The sequence below is a fragment of the Aulonocara sp. 'chitande type north' Nkhata Bay genome, linkage group LG20 (assembly GCF_057382095.1).
Source record: "Aulonocara sp. 'chitande type north' Nkhata Bay isolate Kocher_YH1m ecotype deep benthic linkage group LG20, A_spYH_male_GT1.1, whole genome shotgun sequence".
Lineage (NCBI taxonomy): Eukaryota > Metazoa > Chordata > Actinopteri > Cichliformes > Cichlidae > Aulonocara > Aulonocara sp. 'chitande type north' Nkhata Bay.
The window spans coordinates 22,237,097-22,252,191 of NC_141363.1; the positions used below are offsets into that span (position 1 = coordinate 22,237,097).

General features: G+C 41.8%; 1 protein-coding gene across 2 annotated transcripts in view; it reads right to left on the reverse strand.

Moving 5' to 3' along the window:
- Positions 1–2,376: 2,376 nt before the first annotated feature.
- Positions 2,377–15,095, reverse strand: part of otud5a (OTU deubiquitinase 5a) — a 39,358-nt gene continuing 26,639 nt past the window's right edge. For both annotated transcript variants that reach the window (XM_086276621.1, XM_086276618.1), the window contains exons 3-9: positions 14,848–14,912; positions 14,604–14,760; positions 14,380–14,528; positions 12,676–12,861; positions 10,947–11,151; positions 10,734–10,805; positions 2,377–4,320 (exon numbers count right to left, since the gene is read on the reverse strand). In XM_086276621.1, coding sequence (XP_086132747.1) covers positions 4,187–4,320; positions 10,734–10,805; positions 10,947–11,151; positions 12,676–12,861; positions 14,380–14,528; positions 14,604–14,760; positions 14,848–14,912 — 968 coding nt within the window. In that variant the 3' untranslated portion in view covers positions 2,377–4,186. The remainder of the gene's footprint in view (positions 4,321–10,733; positions 10,806–10,946; positions 11,152–12,675; positions 12,862–14,379; positions 14,529–14,603; positions 14,761–14,847; positions 14,913–15,095) is intronic.

A 15,095-nucleotide genomic window follows, 5' to 3' on the forward strand; every position in this document is an offset into this window, starting at 1 on the left:
GCGCCTCATTATAAATGCGGTATTTTTAAACGGTGAAAGCGATAATTACGAGAAGGTCAAAATAAGACAAGTGAGTGCCAAGAATCCGTCCGAGAGGACCGCAGACTGCCCCTGAACCTAATGAAGCTGCTCAGTCTGAGCTTCTTACCACAGAATCAAGTAATCCCATCATTTAACTGACGTCAGATTTTTAAAAAGTTTTAAACTTTCCCCCAGCACGAAGCTAAAACCTTTCTTAGACTTTAAACCATCCTGCAGGGCTTTTTACAAATTAATTTGGCGTTTACAGGAACATACAAACTGTCACATTTAAATAAAAAACGCTGCCTGCGCCTCTTTTAAAAGCTTAAAACACCTTTGCTGCTGATAGTGCTCATGCTCTTATGCTTATTAAGTTTATTATTATTATTATTATTATTATTATTATTATTATTATAAGTGCTGTGTGTTTGTCTAAGTGCTGTAAATACAGCTGATTTATTGTTTTAATCCGTTTTCTTTGGACTAAAAGAGAACAACTTTTTTTATTGGTTCAATTACCTGTAAAGGGGGGGGGGGGGGGGTAAAAGTAAACACAGAAAGCTTTGAGAAGTTAGTAATTTTAAAGCAGTAGCATGCATGTTTACAACCACCAGTCAAATTTAATAAAAGCTACTGAAAGCTTTGCCTCAAATAAAAAGTTTTGCTGTTCTTCCATATCTGACCTTTCTTTGAGTACCGTCTCATTCTCTGGCTAACTGGTGAAAATGGATCATAATGGATCACAGGACTGTAAGAAGGACAAAGCAGATTTTACTCCACTGCTAATGCAGAAAAAGATTTCATCCAAGTCGTGATCTGATGAATTTGTTCACAAACCTCAGTTTCACTAGTAATACTTTGTGGCCCTCATCAGAGGATAAGTACTCAGCACTGTAGTTACATGATGGCCGAGCTCTAACACCAGTCCATGGCAGCTTGCTTCCGCCACTGATTTTTATTTTTTGCCATCTATAACTTAAAATTTCGAGTTAATTTCTCAAAATGCTGACTGACCCCCCCCAACTTTCTCATGTTTCTGAGGTGCTAAAAAGCAAACAGAAGCAACTGCTCTTAAACATCAATGATTCATATTCTTACTGGAACTCATTGTTTCATTTGTAAATCAGAGAGGAACACAGAGGTCAGAGAGAAAGCTGCATTAGTTAATCACACTAATATAGTGTTGGCTTTTTGTTGGTTTAACTTTGTGTTTGTGAGACAAGGTTAACTGTTGTTTCTCTTTTCTGAACTGACTGCTTCTTGTCATATTTCAGTCCAGAACAAAAGGACCGGGTTTGTGTCAGAAGTTAGTGAGGGTGACCTCTACCTACACGACTTAATACAGCTACAATTGGAAAAACCCAGAACTTCATCAAACCACGTCTTTGTTGATATACAAGTCCTGTGTCAAAAAGTGTCTTCTTTACAGGGTAAAGAGTAAATTTAGGTCCATCGCAGAATCATTAAACCACAACTTCTCATCTGGATTCAAACTTGTGATATCTTTCCACTCTTTCGGTATATTACCCTGTCTCTCGTTCTGGTGTTTTTATACGTATAATAGAATGACCTCCATCACTTTGGCTACGTTCACTCTGCAGGTCTTAGTGCTCTATTCCGATTTTTTGATCAAAACTGATTTTTTGTCTGCTTCTTCACACTACAAATACAATGTGACAGCAAACGCGCTCTAGTGTGAACCCTCAAACCGGCCCGCATGCGCAAAAGAAGACGTCACACACAACGCGCTCTGTTTAGACCCAGACCAAACAGCATTGTGTGACTGATGGCCCTTAATATAAAGACTTGTTTCGGACGTTACGTTTTTGCTTTAAGTTATAAAGTTATTTCGTTATTTACATTTGGCCTAATAGTTATCCTTATTGCTGTTTTAGAGGAGCGGTGCTTCAAAGGATAGTTGCAATTTCTGTCAGAATCTGCAGATTATACAGTACAAATAAAATGTTTGCATTTCTCCAACGTTGTCTTCCCAACACTTTCACTGGATGGCCAGGAAGTGTTCGCGATGTCTTCTCGGGCGCTTCTCCGGTGCTGATAATTGGTGTCTGTCTTGTGTCGGTGACGTAAAAGACGGATTTAATGCGACATGACTATTCAAACAGCGGTCGCTTTCTAAAACATCAGATATGTATCGGATTCAGTACCACATACGAAAGTGACCCAGATCGGATTTGAAAATATCGGATTTGTGCCGTTCACACTGTCACACCATGATCGGATATGGGTCGCATAGGGTCAAAAAAGTCAGATTTGATGCGCTTTCGCCTGCAGTGTGAATGTAGCCTTTGGCTACACTTTAGTGAAAAGGAGAAGGAAAAGAAAAAAGAAACCACATTTTTTCAGAAACATTTTCCTCTTTTTATTCCAAGAAAAAGTTTTTTCATCCCAAACGAGAAAATAAAATAAAACAAACTTATATTATTAATAATAACAACAGTAATCAATCATTAAGAGGATAAGTATGACAATTCTCTCTATTTTTCTCTGGTTTTTTTTGTTGGTTTTTTTACGCTTTTCTCTATGATGATATTGGTCGTGGTCAATTAAACATGCAGCTAAATAAGTCCGATGATGATGATGAAGGTAGAGGAGGAAGAGGAGAAAGACAAAAAGAGGAATGGGTTGTGGGGGGATGTTACAGGCCGTGAAGCTGGGGGCGCTTTTTCTGTTTTAGAAAGTAAATGTGTCGACATAAAATGGCCGCCAGTAGCGGTGGAGGGTTGGTTTGGCTTTTTACAGCCAAGCTAAGCTTAGCTAGCATTAAAACATAATAAGACTTTTTTGTGTGATAGCTTGCTCGCTAAAGACTTTGGGTAACTTAGCCTAAACACAATGATTATGGGACTAGCAATCTTCACGCAAAACAACTGCCAGAAGGAAAAATTACTACTTTGCTACTGATTGCTAAGCTAACAGCGACTCCGTTTATTAGCAGCGCTGCTAATGACCTAGCCTTAAAACAGTAAGACTTCAAGTGATAGCCTGCTCACGGACGAGCATGCTAACTTAACCTTAACATTGTTAAATATTTCCAATCCTGATTAGCATGATCAAGTTTTAAAATGCAGTCATTCCCTGACGCAGAATGGCTACCAGCATGAGTAACAAAAGGGCCAAAGAAACAATTCTAACTAGCATAACGTGTGCTACGATAAGTGGGGAGGGAAAAAAAAGCTAACAAACACACCTTCTTTAATTAAGCTAACTGTAAATATAGCTTGTTAGTGGTGTAAGACTTCAGGTAATTGCGTTAGCCTCCAGGACCCTGACGCACAAACAACCAACTGGCCGCCATTTTTTCCCCCCACTTCTGATTAGCGTTCTTCATTCAAACCAATGATGATGTTAGCTGCAGAGCTAACGGCCTGATTTCAAAGAGTAGAAATGTACCGATTGCAAAATTCTGGGCCAATGTTTACAAGTACAATTTGTCCTACAGCTGATACTGATACCAATGTTTGTTTATTTAAGTTTTTTATTAATTATTTTATTTTATTTATGCAAAGGAACCTTCATTGTATAAAAACAACAAAAAACTCACTGAATCAAAACTTAAAGTCTTTCAGCTCTTCATATCACTACTTTTTATACATTTAGCCTGGACGAAACTGAAGTGAAACAAATGCGCAAACGTCTGCCGCTGTCGTCGCTGAACGCCGTCAAACGGCAGTCAGTAAGGTCGGCAGCAGGCGATGCAGATCTCCCGCCAATATTTCAGTACATCCCTAAACACGAGGATTAAAATTCAAAGCTGCCCAGAACGATGTTTAAATGTCAAAAAGTACAAATTACAGCTGACGCCGAGTCAGCGTTAAGACCGAGCTCCGTCCGAGTGGTAACCAGGAAACGAAAAGACAGAAAAAAAAAAAAAGAGGCAAGGAAGAGGAAGTGAGATGGGAAGCAGGGAAGAGAGTCGACGGAGTGGAAACAGAGAGATATGAGCCGATGAGGAACCAAAAAAAAAAAAAAGTGCATCATTGTTGGATGTTTTATTTTTTCCCTGGTGGAGCTCCTTCAGTGGGTCAGAGGTGAAGTGGGGGAGGGGCAGGAGAGTAATGGTGGGGTTGGGATGCTGGGGTTGAAGGGTCATTGTTGTTGTGTGTGCGCGTTTTTTTGTTTTGTTTTGTGCGTATCGGGCCAGTTATCAGCTGCTGTCGGGTGATGGCTCTCTCTCTCGATGCATGGCGGCGCTCTGGTGCTTGATTTTGTCCAGGTACTCCTGCTGAGACACCGCCAGCACCGACGCCAGGATCTCGTCGTCCTCCCAGTCTGTCAGGCCTGAAACACAAACACACAAAACATATGAGAACTTTTAATACACAGACCTGCTCTGCTCACATCCACCTCTGCAGTTCAGATCAAAACTCTCACACTCTGAAACAAACCTTACTTCATTTGCTAGCTTCAGGAAGCCAGCTGAGGGACAGTACTTTTTTGTTTGTGACAGTACTCACAGCAGTCTGAAGCACTTTGGGGTTCTTTTAGCGCGCAAGGTTTAATTTATGATGGTGACAGTTAATATGAACACCCCAGATATTATCTGCAACATGATCTGCTCGTTAAGTCTGACATCATTTGCCTTTTTCATGTGCAGATGCTCCTTCAGGTCCCAATGCAAACAAAGACAGAGGGAGTGTTGAGAGTTAAAGACAGTCCAAATTATTTCCAGCAAAATTAACAGTGTGGCTGTTCTCCCAGGTGTTATAATAAGCTTTCATGTTTAGCCATACACGATGTTAGACTTGGTATGGGGTCAAAATGTTCTCAGTAAAAGTTGAAATGCTCATCGTGTCATTTGGTGACATGGCAGGAGGAACGCGATGAAAACTGACCAAACGTCTCTGCAGTGTGAGCCCATGGGCTGTCCTCTACATCAGCGGTCCCCAAACCCCGGGCCACAGACCGGTACCAGTCCATGCGTTGTTTGGTACCGGGCCGCGAGAGTTGTGGCTCGGGTGTGAAATTTATGGTTTTCAGTGTTTTTGTTGTTAACTCTGTTTCTCTGGGTCTTTTCCCGTGTTGTAGTTGTGTCTTATTTTGAAAGACATTTTTAGGCGTTACCATAGCAACCAGAGAGCATTAAGGGGCAGATAGGAGGATGTTACTCTCAATGTTGTTGGTGCATTTCAGGAGGACGCTGCTAATAATAAACACACTTACACAGTGAATTCGCGTTTATTATATATTTACAGAATACCACCGTTTTTGTCTTGGTCGTATCATTTTATTTTGTTGTATTTATCCGTGACACCTTAATGGCCGGTCCGTGGCGCAAAAGAGGTTGGGGACTGCTGCTCTACATCATAAGTTTGAAAAATCATATCTTAAACACCCGCTGAGCGTGAACGGTGTTAATAAAAAGCCAGAGACATTGACAACGACACCTGAATAGGTTTCGGGTGCTCGGGTCTGTTCAAGCCTCAAAACCAAAGGGACAAAGCAGGGCACCGTGTCAAAAAAGACAAGAGGCTCTTTCAAAAATAAAAAAATAAAAAAAGCAGATGAGGTCACGGTCAAAGAAGCTCGGGTCGTCATAAGTTTGTCAAAATTGAATTAAAGCTCAATTAACAAACAGCTGAATTAATCAACGCCTAAAGTGACAGACCTGTGGCTGCTGAGCCACAAAAGAAATGAAAAATCCCCTCAGGTTTGGTGTGAAAGTGTCAGAAAGGAGGAGGTGATGCAGAGCAACAAACAGTGACATTAACAAAAATGCCTAAAATAATGAAGCACGATTCCCTGAATGGTATCGGTTACTATAAGGATAAGCTGGGCACTGAGCGCTGGCCTCAGATGTGACGTCCTGCAGTGGTTTTTTATGAGGAAATCAGTTTGAAGACTACATATGGACACTAAAAACAACTTAATGCTATTTACCTAAATGACTGAGCTCAACACAGTGAAAGTGTCATTCGCCCTCATTTAAAGTTGTGTTAGTCTCACAGTGTGTCTGTAGCTTCTGGTCAGATGGAGACAAAGCTCGTCCAGTCAGAGTTTCTGCTTTATTTTTGGGGAGTGGGGCTCAGTCTCTGTCTATCCATCTTTTGGTGTTAAGCTAATTATCACGTGTCAGGAAGCTTTTGATGCACAAACAGTTTGTTATCAGCTCTGACAAAAGCTGAATAGTTCCCAGTTAATCAAGCTGGCTGTCTATCAGCTGTGAACGGTGAACGTATTGCAGTCTATTGTGAAAATTCAGGGAGAGTGATAGTTGTTAAACAGATTTACAGGAAATGATTATAATGCTTATACTTTGAGTAGTTTGATGCTGGTAGAAAAACTACTCCTGCAGAGAGGGTTTCAACTTTGTCTTTTTCTTTTCTGATAATCAGAGCAAATGTAATGAGGTTTTAAATATCTCCCTGAGTTTGCAGGAACAACAGCCAACAACAGTAACGAGAGTCAGCAAGTCCCGAGAGGTGATGGAAAAGCGAATACGACCAACTACGATCGGGACGTCTCCCGCCTGCAGAACGACCATCTGGTCCATCTCTGCTGGACAAATCCAGGCATGTGTTGCTTGTACTTTGCGGCGATTTGAGTGCTGCTGTTACAGAGCACTTTGTTATTTCTATCTTTGCAGTTGTGACTTCTTTTGCTGCGGTTGCATTAATCTGGCATTTGCCATAAACACAAACAAATATCTTTCAAACGATAATGCACACCGCTATCCATCTAGCTCCACCGGGATGTGTCAAAACTTTAAACTTTAAAAAACAAACAAGTTCTGAACCACTGAAAACGAAGCTCCTAAAGCTGTGAGCGTGTCAGGAAACCTGGAGGAGGTGACACAGAAGCACAGCAGAGGGCAGTGAGATTTTACACAAAAACAAAGATTTACTTTATTTTTATGACTAATCGCTTGGGAATTTTATCTGGCCAATTAAAGATGAGCATGCGGCAGTAAACATGTGGTCAGTGAAACCTGCTGTTGATCGGAGTCTCAAATGAACACAAGACACCAAAATTTGTTCATGTAATTTCACCAATTTACATGCAGCAGTTTTATTTCAGCGCAGTGAGTCCGAACTTTCTCTCCTCTGCTCTTGGTTACACTCTCAAGGAGAAACTGATCAAACGATGACAATGACTCTCAAGTGTTGATTAACTAATTTTAGGAGTGGTCCCTCGCTGCCTGGCCATCTAGTTTAAACTCATTAACATGTGTTAGGAAGCTTTTGATAAACAGAACATGCTAATAAGCATATTTAAAGCTGAACTACTCAGGGAAATACTTGCATTCATTTATCTCCCCTGCTCTCAGTTACATTGTTCATCATGTAAAGCTGAGGAGAAAATGGTCAAACAAAGACACCACTCAAGTTTCTGTCAGTTGAGCTGCTTCTGGGAGGGTCACGGTCTGCCCATCTTTAGTTTAAACTCATTAACACATGTTTGGAAGCTTGTGATGAACTTACAAATAAGCTAATGATCAACTCTAGTAAAAGGCGAATAGGTCGAGTTTAATCAAGCCCGATATCAGGATTTCTTATGTACTTAATTTATATTAGCACAGTGTGTATCTTTCCCCATTGATAGCTGCTCTGCTATCAGGTGGAGTTTGTTTTATTCAAGAACCAGAGACAAAACCACTCAAGTTTCTGCCACTTTGACTGCTTCTGGAAGGAAATTGTAACTTTTCTTCCTCTTTGGCTTTTGACAGCACTTATTGGCACCAGTTGAAGCTAACTGATTACATTACCATAAGTTCAATACAAGGTGAGAGGGTGACTTTCTCTGAGATTTGTTTTTGAAAAAAACATCGTTCATTGAACGATCTGCCTGAGGACTCTGTCTCACCTGTGTGTCTGAGCCTTACAGGAGGTGGATAACTCTGTGACCCCCCTCTCAGCCACAGCCACCAGGTCTGACAACTCTTCTGCCCCAAACTCATGCATCTTTTAGAATTAGGGGCGAGGCCACTTTAGGTGCGAAGTAGATGCTCCTTCCTAAATGCTAAAGTTTGCTTTCACCAATTGAAATAACTGAACTGTCACCATATTTGTGTTGCTGGTGTCTTTGAGAGCATTTTTAATGAAACTAACTGATAAAAAAAATCGCATCTGCGGTGTGGTTAACTGTGCTAACATAACATCAAAGACATCTGTGCTTCACTTTAGGCGAATGGAGTTTTATTATGTTATTAGTCAGTTACATAACATTAATTAGCAGGAATCTATGTCCTTTAATTGCAGCTTGCAAGTTCAAGTTAGCTGATAACACTTCACCCTCTCATCTAAATGTTTCACTCATGGCTCCAAAAACCATCATGACACTAACCAAAGCGCTTCAAATAAGTAATAACAGTGTCTACATACATGTTGACACAAACATGGTTTTGGGAACTATCGGGACCCGACTAAAAGAAACAGGAACCAGTGGCCCGTACATATATGACAGAAGATGAGGTTAATGTGTTGCACTTGTAAGTAGTGTGCACCATGAATGCAGTATGTTCCACTTTACAAAGGCTCGGTGACTAACATCTGAAATCACGGCTCACCAACAGCTGAACTGTGTGTTAGGTAGATGGAGTGAATGACTCAGCAAAGCGGTCCTGATATTACTTTACGATCTTCTTGTTTTAAACTGCTGGCGTACAGATTTCGCAGCGCTGAGTGGACGCCACTTCACCGCGATGACAGAAACGTGTCGTTGTCTTTTTAGTTTAACTAACAGTCAAAGCAGGATCAGGGGAGACTCAGATACTCATGACACAGTTATTATAACAATACCTCACTCATGATACGATATTATTGCAATTTTTAACATTTTGTAACACGGTGACTTTTTAAATAACAATGCTGCAATTTCCCACCCTTTTTCAAACAACGCCCTCAAAGTTCAGTTTTGTTCATATCCGTTTTATCCTGCTTAAGCTATTATTATACTGTAAAATAAGACTGAAGCATAACCAAAGCCGTCATTAAAAACTTGCCATAAATGAGACGATCTGTAATTGAATGGGGTCAAATTGGCAATTACATGCAGTGTGTTTCTGCATGTAATTGCCAATTTGATATGAGACACACAGAGAGACATCCTGATGAGTTAAATATCATCTTGTACTTTGATAAACACTCCAGAATTCAGCTTTGTGCGTTAAACGTGATAACACTGTTACACATACAGCAACAACAACAAAACTGTGTGTTTTTTCATAGCAACAACAGCATGTACGTCCTCACACACACACACACACACACACACACACACACACACACACACACACACACACACGGCTCAGCTGCTTCCTGTTGAGGACTGACTGTAAACAAAGTGACTGTCAGCTACACGAGTGTACGGTTATAGCCGTCTTTCTGAGGACCAGGAGGAAACTTACACCTTGGAGGGACATCTCTGCAAAACTAGGACCACACCATTTGTAATGTGCCCCCGACTGGTGTCTACAATCTGCATTCTGAAGCCTCGACATTGATGGGTTTTTTTAACCAGAAGTGACCATATTTAGACTGGAGGGTGGAACTTAGCACGCTAATGCTACTAAGCTAACAGCATTTGACCCAGATTTGTTCTACACATGTGCAAAGAAAATGCACATGCTTCCTTTGAATGGAAGCTATGGTTAAGAGTAAATGGTAAATGGACGGCTACTTGAGTAGCACTTTTCTACTCTACCACAAAGCATCATTCACCCAGTCATACACACATTCATACAAGCACTTTTCTATGCCTCATAAATGAGGAAGCGGATTTATTTAAACATTACGATGCATGCATCAAGGTATCTTGCTCAAAGACACTTGACATGCAGAGTGGAGGATCTGAGGAATGAACCCCTGACTTTCTTATTAGTGGATGACCTGCTTTAAATGCTGAGTCACAGATACATGGCCACACATGACTGTCAGGCACAGGGAACTGTAGCCAGTGGCTATCTGAACTGGACGTGGTTTTTTTTTTTTTTTTTACTGTTTGTACTTTTGGAGCAGTTTTAAATTAAGTTATCAAACAAATATTATGACTTACTGTAAGGAGGTCTGTGCTGATGGCTGACAACTTGATGACTACAGTTGCTGATAAATTAGTATTCCACCCTACAATCCAAATCCAACTTATGGCTCCAAAACACCAGCATGCTAATGTTAAGTCTTCAAAATGCAGATCAGTGGGTGATGTCACGGTGGCCATGTCCATCTTTATCAGACAGCTTTCTAAAGTAATATTATTTGTCAGATAATTTCCGTAAATACGCTTCATGAGGTGCCAACAGCACAAACTTCAGTTAGTGGATGTGAAGCCTAGCAGACAGCTAGCAAAGCACAACCAGCGTTGACCCAAACCTTCGAGCCTTAACAAAATGATTGTGGGAGGAAGTTCTATATAAAAATTATTGTTGCCATGGAGAAAGAAATTATACATAGAAGCCAAAACTTTGTTTTGTATGAGGTTGTAAACATGTTTATTTCTTCTGTAAAGTTAGACATATTAATATGGAAGTCTGTGGGGACTGATTGAACTTCCTCAAGTGGCCATTAGAGGAACTGCAGCTTTTGCAGTCTGATTGGGCCATTCAGAAATGACAAACAGTTTTACATGTGTGAACGTGGAGTCTGAACCTCTCTATGGAATGGACCTGTAAAGGGCCGTGTGACAGACTCACGTCACAGGAACACACAGTATAAAAAATAAGGTCCTCAAAGGTGTGAATGAGTGTGTGTGACGCTTACCAAACGCTGTAGGTGACATCTCCTGCATGATGGCTCTGTACTCCAAATGGTGACGACTCTGATTACTGGGACCTGCACAGGCCGAGATACATACAGGTACGTCAGGAAAAAACATTAGCTCACACTGTGTGGACACAATTAAGTCCTCATAAAGCAGATTGGTACGTTTTAGTGTGCAGACTTAGAGCCAAGGTACATATGTGTGTGTTATACCTGGGGCGCAGGGGGAGGGGGGTTTGCTCAGGATGAGGGCAGCTCCTGCAGGGGAAGGGGGCTTGTTGTTGGTTGATGGGGGAGTTGTGAGGTCAGAGTGGGAGGGGTCTGAGTCACGTTGCCGTGGTGACCGAGCGCTCCAGTCGTCTAGCCCGCTGGAAGCAGCCGCTGTTGCCGAGCTGCAGGTGGCACTGGCCTTACGAGGCTGAAAAAAGAGAAAAGTTTTGGTTTTTGTTACACCAGCAAAGTTTCATCCACTTAAACTGAATTTAAGACATTTTTTTCATTATTTTTCATGCCTTTATTTGACAGGACGGTTTAAAGCAGACAGAACTGATGCTTTTTAAGTCACTGAGTCAGTAGGTTCAAATATAAATGGCTATTTCTTCTGTTTTACAGGCCCACAAATAACCAGCTGATTTACTGTATATCCTGTTAATCTATCAGAATATAGCATATTAATTGAATATTGTGGCTCCTCTTTAAACTTCCCCTGAATGCTGCAGATATCTCTGTTAGAAACAGGGAAGAAGGTTTGTGTCAGCCTGCAGTTTACAAGAAATCTTCCAGATTTAAATATCCAGCAGTTTTTCTGCATACTGCTTGCATCTTTCATTTTACATCTTCTTAATTCAGTCGTTGCTGTATATAACAAATCAGTGCTGAGCAGCTTCTTCATATTTTAACTCTGAACATTGGTGTTTTTTGGTTTTTTTAAGGACCTTCATTGGTATTCCAAAGTGAAACTACCGACTATAAAAAAAAGGAAAAACCCTACTCATTATTAAGGGGATTTGAGGCAATTTGCTTCACAGGCGTCTCACTCTGTGGAAAACACCTCCACCTGACCATCAGTTATATTTGTTTAACCAGGAAGCTCCTGCAGGAGTGGGTCGACAAAGGGAGCATTAACAAGCATGTTTTTTTATGACGGGAGAAATCGATGCTCTGCTGGAAAACCGGGACAAGCACACGGAGAACATGCAAACTAAACACCGGGTGTGGGAGAGTGAATGAAATGATGGGTATGGGTAGTTGGTATCCTTGTCTTTGTATCTGACATACATGGTCGACAAAAGCAACTGTGTGGCTCACAATCCATCAAAAGTCGCAGTTTATAGTTCATTTGGACGAGCACGTTTGATTCAGGTCTGATTGCTACTGCAGGAGGAACAGCGACTCTTGTAAATTACGGATGCACGGTCGAAGTGTTGTCGCCTCGCTGTGGCACGAGCTCATCTGTCGTTTGGCTGAATGAGGTAAATAAATGGTTTTGGTGGCCTGATATGAACTGCTGTATAATTTTCTTTCAAAGAAAAGCACAAATTAGCCAGCTGGCTCTGTGGGGTTTTAAATGATGGCGACAAATTAAAGTGAAAAGGTTCAAAACCTTTTAACCCCGACAGTGAGTGACGGTTAGGGTCACCTATGGCAATCTGATTTTTGTTCCAGGTCCAACTGTGGGTCCTGTTTAAAATGACCATCGACTGAGTTGGTGTTTAGCTGAAAGCACGATTCATATCTGTCTGTATGGTTTGTCTGAAAGCATTAAAAATGAAAGTAAATCCATCACATTCCTACATTACATAAGCAGTTACGAAAACAGGGCGGATGGTTTAAGGATTCTGCTGCTAGAACAACAGGTTTTTCTCGAAAGTGAAATAAAAGCACACAGTTCTGAGTCAAATAATTTTCAGTGAATATTCATGGCCCGGCTCCCCCGTCCCACCTGTCTGGCCTGTTTCTCCTGGTCCCGCAGCCACTGCAGGTAAGACTCCCGGGCCACCTGCTCCTCAATGGCCTCGTTGGTGGCCTCCCAGTCCGTCGCCCTCTTTTTGTCCTCCAGCATCTGCTGCTCGATCCACGACTCCTCTGACGTCTTGATGGCCGACTTCATAAGAGACTGGTCCGCATACTGCGAGGAGGAGGAAATATATTTATTATACACACACAACTCCCTGAGCTAAAAGGCTAAATATCAGCTAGAACAGCGGTTTTCTTTAACCCTAGATTTGGTCAGATTTTATTAGTGACTGGGAAAAGGAGACAAAACAAGGCACAATGTGTCAAACTTAAAGTCCTTCATAAATTTTACTTCTGCCTGCAGGACGGTTAATACAGACAATCTCAGCTAAGGTGATAAAACTCAGTACGTCTTTATAAAGTGTAAAGAGGGGGGCTGAGCATCCATTTGAGACCATCTCGTATCTCTGTTGTCATTTTGAAACCACACAGCAGCAGAGATATGGAGTCACAGACGGAAACGGCGCCTTCAAAGAGTCGCTGAACTGAAAACAGGCATGCATCTACATAAAAATACGTTTCTGCATCACAAATCTTGAAGCGCTGGAGCTGTAGACGAATGTTTCGTAACAGCACTCACAGGACAGTTTTCATCAAAAAACCCTGCCAAGTTTGAGACTTGTAGGCTTTGATCTGCCCCCTCTACTGTACATATAAACGGCATGTTTCAAGAAGTTGTTCTCAGGCCCGTTAAACAGACGGCGTGAGACCGCAACAACCCCGACGCCGTGTAATCAAAAACTGAATGCAATGATTTGGAACCAGCAAACCCTTCGATTATTCACAATACAACACAGAAAACATGTCAACTGTTTAAACTGAGAGAAAAAGCTTGCAACTAATTAAGTTAACTGGCAACAGGTAAGCAGCACGATTGGGTGTAAAAGGCGCGTCTTGGGGAGGCGGAGTTTCTTAAAGCTAAAGATGGACAGAGGTTCACCAGTCTCCAAAAAAACTGGACTCTGCATGCTGAAGTACATCATCTTGAGAAATTTCTGGCGCAGAAAGCAAGGCTGAAAATCAATATTGGATGCCCGTGATCTTTGGACTGTCAGGCGGCACTGCATTTAAGACAGTCATGATTCTGTCATGGAAATCCGTGCATGGGCTCAGGAACACTTCCAGGAATCACGGTCTGTGAACACAGCCTGTTCTCTGTGCCATTCAAACAACAAATGCAGGTTAAAGCTGCAAAGAAGAAACCACACGTGAACATGATCCAGAAATGCTGCCGCCATCTTTTCTGGGGCAAAGGTCATTTAGATTGAACTGAGACAAAGTGGAAAACTGTTCTGTGGTCAGACAACTTGAATTTTGTCCTGCTATGGAGGCGAGAGACCATGCAGCTCAGTTCAAAGCCTGCATCTCTGATGGTATGGAGGTGGATTAGGCAGGAGTCTTCGCTCTCCCATCCAAATCGTTGAACTCGGGTGTTTCAAACACTTCATTGGCCACAGGTGTATAAAATCAAGCTTGATTCGCTTGATTTACCAATCTGTCATGCTCTACTTTCTTGAGCTTTACTACTTATTTATTGTGTTACTTGTTGTGTTTTTGCAGAACTGGGATTTCCCAACTTTTAGGATAACTAAAGTCAGTCTGATGTGCTAAGCGAGTTTGGTTTTTGTACCCCAGGTTTGAAGGCGGGCAGTCCCAGTCCAACCCCGATCGTGGCCTTGTTGGGATTAACCACGGAGTTGTAGTGGATGTTGCGGTGGTAGCTCACTCTGATTGGTTCGTCGTGGTTCTGATGGATGCCGTGGAAAGTGTTGATTGGTTCTGGAGGAAGAGGAGGAGGAGGTTGTTAGATGGATGCGACTGGCTGACGGCGATGAAGGTTGTTTCTCGACTCACCTGTGCTGTACTGGTAAACCTCCACTGGCCTGTTGTACATCTCCGCCATGGCCTGCATCTCGATGTGGTTGCCATGGCAGTTGTTTTTCCTCTTCCTGTTGATGTATGTGGTGAAGTCCTCTGTCACGTAGTTGGAGAAATAATCTGCGTTCTTCATCTGAACGCCAAAAGCAAAAACTTTATAAACACAGACTCGAACTGTAAGAGTAACACAGGAGGAGGAAAAAAGGACGCGTCTACTCACCAGGTAGTCCATACAGTGTTTCCGCACCACTTCATGCATGTCCTGGTCTCCATACACCTGATCAGCTGAGACACAGACACACAGGAAGAGTCAATTCATTTGGGATTCAGTATAAATGCTGGTAATTTGCCAGAACATTAAACAGATTTAAGAGGTTTTTATCAATGCCACTCAGAATTAAACTAATAACTAATTCACAACAACCAAAAATACTGAAAAATACGAATACATTAGGGGCGCGTCGCTGT